Here is a 13,732-nt window from a genome sequence, read left to right on the forward strand (position 1 = left end):
TTCAGATACTGTAGTATTCACAATTCAGATACTGTAGTCCTCATAGTTCAGATACTGTGGTGCTCACAGTCAAGATACAGTAGTACTCAACGTTCAGATAAAGTAGTACTCATAGTTCAGATACTGTAGTACTTATAGCTCAGATACTGTAGTACTCATAGCTCAGATACTGTAGTACTTAAAGTTCAGATACTGTAGTACACATAGTTCAAATATTGTAGTACTTACAGTTCAGATATTGTAGTACTTATAGTTTAGATACTGTTGTACTAATAGTTCAGATACTGTAGTACTCAAAGTTAAGATACTGTAGTACTCATACTTCAGATACTGTAGTAGTTATAGTTCCGATACCGTAGTACTCATAGTTCAGACACTGTGATACTTATAGTTCAAATACTGTAGTACTTGCAGTAAAGATACTGTAGTACTTATAGTTCAGATAATGTAGTACTCACAGTACAGATACTGCAATACTTCTAGGTCAGATACTATAGTACTTACAGTTCAGATACTGTAGTACTCACAGGTAAGATACTGTAGTACTCACACTTCAGATACTGTAGTACTCACAGTTCAGATACTGTAGTACTTATAGTTCAGATACTACAGTACTTATAGTTCAGATACTGTAGTAGCCATAGTCCAGATACTGTAGTACTCATACTTCAGATACTGTAGTACTAGTAGTTCAGATACCGTAGTACTCATACTTCAGATACTGTAGTACTTATACTTCAGATACTGTAGTACTCACAGTTCAGATACAGTAGTACTCACAGTTCAGATAAACTAGTACTCATAGTTTTAGATACTGTAGTACTTATAGCTCAGATACTGTAGGACTCGTAATTCAGAAACTGTAGTACTTATAGTTCAGCTACTGTACTACTCATAGTTCAGATACTGTAGTACTTATAGTTCAGATGCTGTAGTACTTATAGTTCAGCTACTGTACTACTCATAGTTCAGATACTGTAGTACTCACATTTCAGATACAGTAGTGCTCAAAGGTAAGATACTGTAGTACTCACACGTCAGATACTGTAGTACTCACAATTCAGATACTGTAGTCCTCAAAGTTAAGAAAAAGTAGTACTCATAGTTCAGATACTGTAGTACTTATAGCTCAGATACTGTAGTACTCATAGTTCAGATACCGTAGAACTTATAGTTCAGATACTGTAGTACTCATAGTTCAGATACTGTAGTACTTATAGCTCAGATACTGTAGTACTCATAGTTCAGATACTGTAGTACTTATAGCTCAGATACTGTAGTACTCACAGTTCAGATACTGTAGTACTTATAGTTCAGATACTGTAGTACTCACAGTTCAGATACTGTAGTACTCACAGTTCAGATAAAGGAGTACTCAGAGTTCAGATACTGCAGTACTCAGAGTTCAGATACAGGAGTACTCACAGTTCAGATACTGCAGTACTCACAGTTCAGATATTGTAGTACGCATAGTTCAGATACTGTAGTACTCACAATACAGATACTGTAATACTCATCGTTCAGATACTGTAGTACTCACAGGTAAGATACTGTATTACTCACAGTTCAAATACTGTAGTACTCACAGTTCAGATACTGTAGTACTCACAGTTAAAATACTGCAGTACTCATAGTTCAGATACTGCAGTACTCACAGTTCAGTTACTGTAGTACTCATACCTCAGATCCTGTAGTACTTATAGTTCAGATACTGTACTACTCACAGTTCAGATACAGTCGTACTCAAAGTTCAGATAAAGTAGTACTTATAGCTCAGATAATGTAGTACTCATAGTTCAGATACCGTAGTACTTATAGTTCAGATACTGTAGTACTCATAGTTCAGATGCTGTAGTACTCACAGTACACATACTGCAGTACTTATAGTTTAGGTACTGTTGTACTCACAGTTCAGATACTGTAGTACTCATAGTTCAGATACTGTGGTACTCACAGTTAAGATACTGTAGTACAGTACAGATACTGTAGTACTCATCGTTCAGATACTGTAGTACTCACAGGTAAGATACTGTATTAGTCACAGTTCAAATACTGTAGTACTCACAGTTCAGATACTGTAGTACTGACAGTTCAGATACTGCAGTACTCACAGTTCAGATACTGTAGTACTGACAGTTCAGTTACTGTAGTACTCATACTTCAGATCCTGTAGTACTTATAGTTCAGATACTGTACTACTCACAGTTCAGATACTGTAGTACTCACAGTTCAGATACAGTCGTACTCACAGTTCAGATAAAGTAGTACTTATAGCTCAGATAATGTAGTACTCATAGTTCAGATACTTTAGTACTTATAGGTCGGATACTGTAGTACTCACAGGTAAGATACTGTAGTACTCACACTTCAGATACTGTAGTATTCATAGTTCAGATACTGTAGTACTCACAGTTCAGATATTGTAGTACATATAGTTCAAATTATGTACTACTTATAGTTCAGATACTGTAGTACTCACAGTTCTGATACTGTAGTACTCACAGTTCAGATACTGTAGTACTTATAGGTCAGATACTGTAGTACTCACAGTTCAGTTACTGTAGTACTCACAGTACACATACTGCAGTACTTATAGTTCAGGTACTGTTGTACTCACAGTTCAGATACTGTAGTACTCACAGGTAAGATACTGTAGTACTCACACTTCAGATACTGCAGTACTCACACTTCAGATAGTGTAGTACTCACAGGTAAGATACTGCAGTACTCACACTTCAGATACTGTAGTATTCATAGTTCAGATACTGTAGTACTCACAGTCCCGATACCGTAGTACTTATACTTCAGATTTTGTGGTACTCATAGTTCAGATATTGCAGTATTTATACTTCAGATACCGTAGTACTAATAGTTTAGATAATGTAGTACTTATAGTTCAGATACTGTAGTACTTATACTTCATATGCTGCAGGAGTACTCACAGTTGCACAGTCCTTCAGGGCTGGTGTACTTGTACTTCAGATACTGCAGTAGTATTCACAGTTGGACAGTCCTTCAGGGCTGGTGTACTTATACTTCAGATACTGCAGTAGTACTCACAGTTGGACTGTCCTTGAGGGCTGGTATACTTATACTTCATATACTGCAGTAGTACACATAGTTGGAAGTCCTTAAGGGCTGGTGGACTTATACTTCAGACGCTGTAGTACTTATACTTCATATACTTTAGTATTTATACTTCATATACTGCAGCAGTACTTAAAGTTGGACAATCCTTCAGGGCTGGTGGACTTATACTTCAAATACTGCAGTAGTACTCACAGTTGAACAGTCCTTCAGGACTGTAGTACTTATACTTCAGATACTGTAGTACACACAGTTGGACAGTCCTTCAGGACTGTAGTACTTATACTTCAGATACTGTAGTACACACAGTTGGACAGTCCTTCAGGGCTGGTGTACTTATACTTCAGATACTGCAGTAGTACTCACATTTGGACTGTCCTACAGGGCTGGTATACTTATACTTCATATACTGCAGTAGTACTGACAGTTGGACAGTCCTTCAGGGCTGGTGGACTTAAACTTCATATACTGTAGTATTTATACTTCATATACTGAAGTAGTACTTAAAGTTGGACAATCCTTCAGGGCTGGTGGACTTATACGTCATATACTGCAGTACTTATACTTCAGATACTGCAGTACTCACAGTTCGTGGACAGTCCTTCAGGGCTGGTGGACAGGCGGATGATGTCTCTGTCTCCTTTCAGGATGAAGATCTCGTTGTCACAACAGGAAACCGACACAATGTCTCCACTGCTCTCCAACGCTCCGACGATCACCTGAACACATACAGCAGACTGAGCATGCTCTGAACCCACGGTTTAATGATTAGTCATGTATCAATACTAGGGCTGTGTGATATGACGATACAAGGGCTGTGTAATATGACGATACCAGGGCTATGTGATATGATGATACTAGGGCTGTGTAATATGACAATACTAGGGCTAATATGATGATACTAGGGCTAATATGACAATACGAGGGCTGTGTGATATGACGATACTAGGGCTGTGTAATATGACGATGTTAGCACTGTGTGATATGACAATACTAGGGCGGTGTAATGTGATGATACTAGGGCTGTGATATGACGATACTAGGGCTAATATGAAAAAACTAAGGTTGTGTGATATGATGATACCAGGGCTGTGTGATATGATGATACCAGGGCTGTGTGATATGACAATACCAGGGCTATGTGATATGATGATACTAGGGCGGCGTGATATGACGATACTAGGGCTAATTTGGTGATACTAGGGCTGTGTAATATGACGATACTAGGGCTAATATGATGATACTAGGGCTAATATGACAATACGAGGGCTGTGTGATATGACGATACTATAGCTGTGTAATATGACGATGTTATCACTGTGTGATATGACGATACTAGGGCGGTGTAATATGACGATACTAGGGCTGTGATATGACGATACTAGGGCTAATATGACAAAACTAAGGTTGTGTGATGTGACGATACTAGGGCTGTGTGATATGATGATACCAGGGCTGTGTGATATGACAATACCAGGGCTGTGTGATATGATGATACTAGGGCTACGTGATATGACAATACTAGGGCTAATTTGGTGATACTAGGGCTGTGTAATATGATGATACTAGGGCTAATATGATGATACTAGGGCTAATATGACAATACGAGGGCTGTGTGATATGACGATACTATAGCTGTGTAATATGACGATGTTATCACTGTGTGATATGACGATACTAGGGCGGTGTAATATGACGATACTAGGGCTGTGATATGACGATACTAGGGCTAATATGACAAAACTAAGGTTGTGTGATGTGACGATACTAGGGCTGTGTGATATGATGATACCAGGGCTGTGTGATATGACAATACCAGGGCTGTGTGATATGATGATACTAGGGCTACGTGATATGACGATACTAGGGCTAATTTGGTGATACTAGGGCTGTGTAATATGACGATACTAGGGCTGATATGACGACACTAGGACTATGTAATATGACAATATTAGGGCTAATATGATGATACTAGGGCTAATATGACAATACCAGGGATGTGTGATATGATGATACTAGGGCTGTGATATGATGACACTAGGACTGTGTAATATGATGATACTAGGGCTGTGTGATATGACGATACTAGGGCTGTCTGATATGATGATACTAGGGCGATGTAATATGACGATACTAGGGGTGTGTGATATGACGATACTGGGGCTGTGTGATATGATGATACTGGGGCTGTGTGATATGACGATACTAGGGCTAATATGACGATACTAAGGCTGTGTCATATGACAATAGTAGGGCTGTGTGATACGATGATACTAGGGCTGTGTAATATGACAATACTAACACTGTGTGATATGACGATACTAAGGCTGTGTAATATGATGATACTAGGACTAACATGACGATACTAGGGTTATGTGATATGATAATACTAGGGCTGTGTGATATGACGATACTAGGGCTGTGTGATATGACGATACCAGGGCTGTGATATGACGATACTCGGGCTAATATGACAAAACTAAGGTTGTGTGATATGACGATACTAGGGCTGTGATATGACGATACCAGGGCTGTGTGATATGACAATACCAGGGCTGTGTGATATGACGATACTAGGGCTGTGTGATATGACGATACTAGGGCTAATTTGGTGATACTAGGGCTGTGTAATATGACGATACTAGGGCTAATATGACGAAACTAGGACTGTGTGATATGACAATATTAGGGTTAATATGATGATACAAGGGCTAATATGACAATACTAGGGCGGTGTAATATGACGATACTAGGGCTGTGATATGACGATACTAGGGCTAATATGGCAATACAAGGGATGTGTGATATGATGATACAAGGGCGGTGTAATATGACGATACTAGGGCTGTGATATAACAATACTAGGGTTAATATGACAAAACTAGGGCTGTGTGATATGACAATACTAGGGCGGTGTAATATGACGATACTAGGGCTGTGATATGACGATACTAGGGCTGTGTAATATGACGATACTAGGGCTGTCTGATATGACTATAGTAGGGCGATGTAATATGACGATACTAGGGGTGTGTGATATGACGATACTGGGGCTGTGTGATATGATGATACTGGGGCTGTGTGATATGACGATACTAGGGCTAATATGACGATACTAAGGCTGTGTCATATGACGATAGTAGGGCTGTGTGATACGATGATACAAGGGCTGCGTAATATGACAATACTAACACTGTGTGATATGACGATACTAAGGCTGTGTAATATGATGATACTAGGACTAACATGACAATACTAGGGCTATGTGATATGACAATACTAGGGCTGTGTGATATGACGATACAAGGGCTATGTGATATGACGATACTAGGGCTGTGTGATATGACGATACAAGGGCTATGCGATATGACTATACTAGGGCTGTGTGATATGACGATACCAGGGTTGTGTAATATGACGATACCAGGGCTGTGTAATTTGACGATACCAGGGCTGTGTGATGTGACGATACCAGGACTTTGTAATATGACACCACCAGGGCTATGTGACATGATGATACTAGGGCTGTGTAATATGACGATACTAGGGCTGTGATGTGATGACACTAGGGCTGTGTGATATGAAGATACTAGGGTTAATATGATGGTATTAGGGCTGTGTAACGTGACGATAATAGGGCTAATATGACGATACTAGGGCTGTGTAATATGATGATACTAGGGCTAATATAATGATACTAGGGCTGTGTGAAATGACGATACAAGGGCTGTGTAATATGACGATACTGTGGCTGTGATATGACGATACTAGGGCTGTGTGATATGACGATACAAGGGCTAGGCGATATGACTATACTAGGGCTGTGTGATATGATGATACCAGGGTTGTGTAATATGACGATACCAGGGCTGTGTGATGTGACGATACCAGGACTTTGTAATATGACACCACCAAGGCTATGTGACATGATGATACTAGGGCTGTGTAATATGACGATACTAGGGCTGTGATGTGATGACACTAGGGCTGTGTGATATGAAGATACTAGGGTTAATATGATGGTATTAGGGCTGTGTAACGTGACGATAATAGGGCTAATATGACGATACTAGGGCTGTGTAATATGACGATAGTAGGGCTAATATAATGATACTAGGGCTGTGTGAAATGACGATACTGTGGCTGTGTAATATGACGATACTGTGGCTGTGATATGACGATACTAGGGCTGTGTGATATGACGATATTAGGGCTGTGTGATATGACGATACTAACGCTGTGTGATATGATGATACTCGGGCTGTGTGACATGACGATACTAGGGTGGTGTGATATGACGATACTAGGGCGGTGTAATATGACGATACTAGGGCTGTGTGATATGACGATACTAGGGCTGTGTAATATGACAATACTAGGGCTGTGTAATATGACAATACTAGTGCTGTGGGATATGACAATACTAGGGCTGTGTGACATGTCAATTCTAGGGCGGTGTGATATGACGATACTAGGGCTTTGTGATATGACAATACTAGGGCTTTGTGATATGACAATACTAGGGCTAATATGACGATACTAGGGTTGTGTGATATGACGATACTAGGGCTAATATGACGATACTAGGGTTGTGTGATATGATGATACTAGGGCTTTGTGATATGACAATACTAGGGCTGTGTGATATGACAATACTAGGACTAATATCATGATACTAGGGCTTTGTGATATGACAATACTAGGGCTTTGTGATATGACAATACTAGGGCTAATATGACGATACTAGGGTTGTGTGATATGACGATACTAGGGCTAATATGACGATACTAGGGTTGTGTGATATGACGATACTAGGGCTGTGTGCTATGACGACACTGGGGCTGTGTGATATGACGATACAAGGGCTGTGTGATATGACGATACTAAGGCTGTGTGATATGACGATACTAGGGCTGTGTGATATGACGATACTAGGGCTGTGTGATATGATGATACTAGGGCTGTGTGATATGAAAATACCAGGGATGTGTGATATGACGACACTAGGGCTGTGCGATATGACGATACTAGGGCTAATATGATGATAGTACGGCTGTGTAATATGACGATACTAGGGCTAATATGATGATAGTACGGCTGTGTAATATGACGATACTAGGGCTGTGTGATATGATGACACTAGGGCTGTGTAATATGACGATACTAGGGCTGTGATATGACGATACTAGGGCTGTGTAATATGATAATACTAGGGCTGTGTGATATGACGATACTAGGGCTAATATGACAAAAGTAGGACTGTGTGATATGACGATACTAGGGCTGTGATATGACGATACTAGGGCTGTGTAATATGATACTAGGGCTATTTGATATGACGACACTAGGGCTAAGGGCTGTGTGATATGACGATACTAGGGCTGTGTGATATGACAATACTAGGGCTGTGTAATATGACGACACTGTGGCTGTGATATGATGATACTCGGGCTGTGTGATATGACAATATTAGGGCTGTGTGATATGACGATACTAACGCTGTGTGATATGATGATACTAGGGCTGCGTGATATGACGATACTAGGGCTAATTTGGTGATACTAGGGCTGTGTAATATGGCGATACTAGGGCTGATATGATGACACTAGGACTATGTAATATGACAATATTAGGGCTAATATGATGATACTAGGGCTAATATGACAATACCAGGGATGTGTGATATGATGATACTAGGGCTGTGATATGATGACACTAGGGCTGTGTAATATGATGATACTAGGGCTGTGTGATATGACGATACTAGGGCTGTCTGATATGATGATACTAGGGCGATGTAATATGACGATACTAGGGGTGTGTGATATGACGATACTGGGGCTGTGTGATATGATGATACTGGGGCTGTGTGATATGACGATACTAGGGCTAATATGACAATACTAAGGCTGTGTCATATGACGATAGTAGGGCTGTGTGATACGATGATACTAGGGCTGTGTAATATGACAATACTAACACTGTGTGATATGACGATACTAAGGCTGTGTAATATGATGATACTAGGACTAACATGACGATACTAGGGTTATGTGATATGATAATACTAGGGCTGTGTGATATGACGATACTAGGGCTGTGTGATATGACGATACAAGGGCTATGTGATATGACGATACTAGGGCTAATATGATGATACTAGGGCTAATATGACAATACGAGGGCTGTGTGATATGACGAAACTAGGGCTGTGTAATATGACGATGTTAGCACTGTGTGATATGACGATACTAGGGCGGAGTAATATGATGATACTAGGGCTGTGATATGACGATACTAGGGCTAATATGACAAAACTAAGGTTGTGTGATATGACGATGCTAGGGCTGTGTGATATGACGATACTAGGGCTGTGTGATATGATGATACCAGGGCTGTGTGATATGACGATACTAGGGCTGCGTGATATGACGATACTAGGGCTAATTTGGTGATACTAGGGCTGTGTAATATGACGATACTAGGGCTAATATGACGAAACTAGGACTGTGTGATATGACAATATTAGGGATAATATGATGATACTAGGGCTACTATGACAATACTAGGGCGGTGTAATATGACGATACTAGGGCTGTGATATAACGATACTAGGGCTAATATGACAATACAAGGGATGTGTGATATGACGACACTAGGGCGGTGTAATATGACGATACTAGGGCTGTGATATAACAATACTAGGGCTAATATGACAAAACTAGGGCTGTGTGATATGACAATACTAGGACGGTGTAATATGACGATACTAGGGCTGTGATATGACGATACTAGGGCTGTGTAATATGACGATACTAGGGCTGTCTGATATGACGATACTAGGGCGATGTAATATGACGATACTAGGGGTGTGTGATATGACGATACTGGGGCTGTGTGATATGATGATACTGGGGCTGTGTGATATGACGATACTAGGGCTAATATGACGATACTAAGGCTGTGTCATATGACGATAGTAGGGCTGTGTGATATGACGATACTAGGGCTGTGTAATATGACAATACTAGGACTGTGTAATATGACAATACTAGTGCTGTGGGATATGACAATACTAGGGCTGTGTGACATGTCAATTCTAGGGCGGTGTGATATGACGATACTAGGGTTGTGTAATATGATGATACTAGGGCTGTGTGATATGACGATACTAGGACTAATATCATGATACTAGGGCTTTGTGATATGACAATACTAGGGCTTTGTGATATGACAATACTAGGGCTAATATGACGATACTAGGGTTGTGTGATATGACGATACTAGGGCTAATATGACAATACTAGGGTTGTGTGATATGATGATACTAGGGCTTTGTGATATGACAATACTAGGGCTGTGTGATATGACAATACTAGGACTAATATCATGATACTAGGGCTTTATGATATGACAATACTAGGGCTTTGTGATATGACAATACTATGGCTAATATGACGATACTAGGGTTGTGTGATATGACGATACTAGGGCTAATATGACGATACTAGGGCTGTGTGCTATGACGACACTAGGGCTGTGTGATTGACGATACAAGGGCTGTGTGATATGACGATACTAGGGCTGTGTGATATGACGATACTAGGGCTGTGTGATATGATAATACTAGGGCTGTGTGATATGAAAATACCAGGGATGTGTGATATGACGACACTAGGGCTGTGCGATATGACGATACTAGGGCTGTGATATGACGATACTAGGGCTGTGTAATATGACGATACTAGGGCTGTCTGATATGACGATACTAGGGCGATGTAATATGACGATAATAGGGGTGTGTGATATGACGATACTGGGGCTGTGTGATATGATGATACTGGGGCTGTGTGATATGACGATACTAGGGCTAATATGACGATACTAAGGCTGTGTCATATGACGATAGTAGGGCTGTGTGATATGACGATACTAGGGCTGTGTAATATGACAATACTAGGGCTGTGTGACATGTCAATTCTAGGGCGGTGTGATATGACGATACTAGGGTTGTGTAATATGATGATACTAGGGCTGTGTGATATGACGATACTAGGACGAATATCATGATACTAGGGCTTTGTGATATGACAATACTAGGGCTTTGTGATATGACAATACTAGGGCTAATATGACGATACTAGGGTTGTGTGATATGACGATACTAGGGCTAATATGACAATACTAGGGTTGTGTGATATGATGATACTAGGGCTTTGTGATATGACAATACTAGGGCTGTGTGATATGACAATACTAGGACTAATATCATGATACTAGGGCTTTATGATATGACAATACTAGGGCTTTGTGATATGACAATACTATGGCTAATATGACGATACTAGGGTTGTGTGATATGACGATACTAGGGCTAATATGACGATACTAGGGTTGTGTGATATGACGATACTAGGGCTGTGTGCTATGACGACACTAGGGCTGTGTGATTGACGATACAAGGGCTGTGTGATATGACGATACTAGGGCTGTGTGATATGACGATACTAGGGCTGTGTGATATGACGATACTAGGGCTGTGTGATATGATGATACTAGGGCTGTGTGATATGAAAATACCAGGGATGTGTGATATGACGACACTAGGGCTGTGCGATATGACGATACTAGGGCTAATATGATGATACTAGGGCTTTGTAATATGACGATACTAGGGCTAATATGATGATAGTACGGCTCTGTAATATGACGATACTAGGGCTGTGTGATATGATGACACTAGGGCTGTGTAATATGACGATACTAGGGCTGTGATATGACAATACTAGGGCTGTGTAATATGATAATACTAGGGCTGTGTGATATGACGATACTAGGGCTAATATGACGATACTAGGGTTGTGTGATATGATGATACTAGGGCTTTGTGATATGACAATACTATGGCTAATATGACGATACTAGGGTTGTGTGATATGACGATACTAGGGCTAATATGACGATACTAGGGTTGTGTGATATGACGATACTAGGGCTGTGTGATATGACGACACTAGGGCTGTGTGATATGATGATACAAGGGCTGTGTGATATGACGATACTAGGGCTGTGTGATATGACGATACTAGGGCTGTGTGATATGATGATACTAGGGCTGTGTGATATGAAAATACCAGGGATGTGTGATATGACGACACTAGGGCTGTGCGATATGACGATACTAGGGCTAATATGATGATAGTACGGCTGTGTAATATGACGATACTAGGGCTGTGTGATATGATGACACTAGGGCTGTGTAATATGACGATACTAGGGCTGTGATATGACGATACTAGGGCTGTGTAATATGATAATACTAGGGCTGTGGGATATGACGATACTAGGGCTAATATGACAAAAGTAGGGCTGTGTGATATGACGATACTAGGGCTGTGATATGACGATACTAGGGCTGTGTGATATGATGACACTAGGGCTGTGTAATATGACGATACTAGGGCTGTGATATGACGATACTAGGGCTGTGTAATATGATAATACTAGGGCTGTGGGATATGACGATACTAGGGCTAATATGACAAAAGTAGGGCTGTGTGATATGACGATACTAGGGCTGTGATATGACGATACTAGGGCTGTGTAATATGATGATACTAGGGCTGTTTGATATGACGACACTAGGGCTAAGGGCTGTGTGATATGACGATACTAGGGCTGTGTGATATGACGATACTAGGGCTGTGTAATATGACGACACTGTGGCTGTGATATGATATACTCGGGCTGTGTGATATGACGATATTAGGGCTGTGTGATATGACGATACTAACGCTGTGTAATCTGACAATACTCGGGCTGTGTGATATGACGATACTAGGGCTGTGTAATATGACGATACTAGGGCTGTGTGATATGACGATACTAGGGCTGTGTAAAATGACAATACTCGGGCTGTGTGATATGACGATACTAGGGGGGTGTGATATGACGATACTAGGTCTGTGTAATATGACGATACTAGAGCTGTGTAATATGACAATACTCGGGCTGTGTGATATGACGATACTAGGGCGGTGTGATATGACGATACTAGGGCGGTGTGATATGACGATACTAGGACGGTGTGATATGACGATACTAGGGCTGTGTAATATGACGATACTAGGGCTGTGTGATATGACAATACTAGGGCTGTGTGATATGCCGATACTAGGGCTGTGTGATATGACAATACACGGGCTGTGTGATATGACGATACTAGGGCTGTGTAATATGATGACACTAGGGCTGTGTGATATGACGATACTAACGCTGTGTAATATGACAATACTCGGGCTGTGTGATATGACGATACTAGGGCGGTGTAATATGATGATACTAGGGCTGTGTAATATGACGACACTGTGGCTGTGATATGTTGATACTCGGGCTGTGTGATATGACGATATTAGGGCTGTGTGATATGACGATACTAACGCTGTGTAACATGACAATACTCGGGCTGTGTGATATGACGATACTAGGGCTGTGTAATATGACGATACTAGGGCTGTGTGATATGACGATACTAGGGCTGTGTAAAATGACAATACTCGGGCTGTGTGATATGACGATACTAGGGGGGTGTGATATGACGATACTAGGTCTGTGTAATATGACGATACTAGAGCTGTGTAATATG

The 13,732-nt window shown here is 40.7% G+C and overlaps 1 protein-coding gene across 2 annotated transcripts in view; it reads right to left on the reverse strand.

Annotated features, from left to right (window-relative positions):
* The window catches only part of tecpr2 (tectonin beta-propeller repeat containing 2), a 76,663-nt gene that overhangs the window by 51,666 nt on the left and 11,265 nt on the right, over positions 1 to 13,732 (reverse strand). For both annotated transcript variants that reach the window (XM_030126139.1, XM_030126138.1), the window contains exon 9: positions 3,674 to 3,806. In XM_030126139.1, coding sequence (XP_029981999.1) covers positions 3,674 to 3,806 — 133 coding nt within the window. The remainder of the gene's footprint in view (positions 1 to 3,673; positions 3,807 to 13,732) is intronic.

The sequence above is a fragment of the Sphaeramia orbicularis genome, chromosome 22 (genome assembly GCF_902148855.1).
Source record: "Sphaeramia orbicularis chromosome 22, fSphaOr1.1, whole genome shotgun sequence".
Classification (NCBI taxonomy): domain Eukaryota; kingdom Metazoa; phylum Chordata; class Actinopteri; order Kurtiformes; family Apogonidae; genus Sphaeramia; species Sphaeramia orbicularis.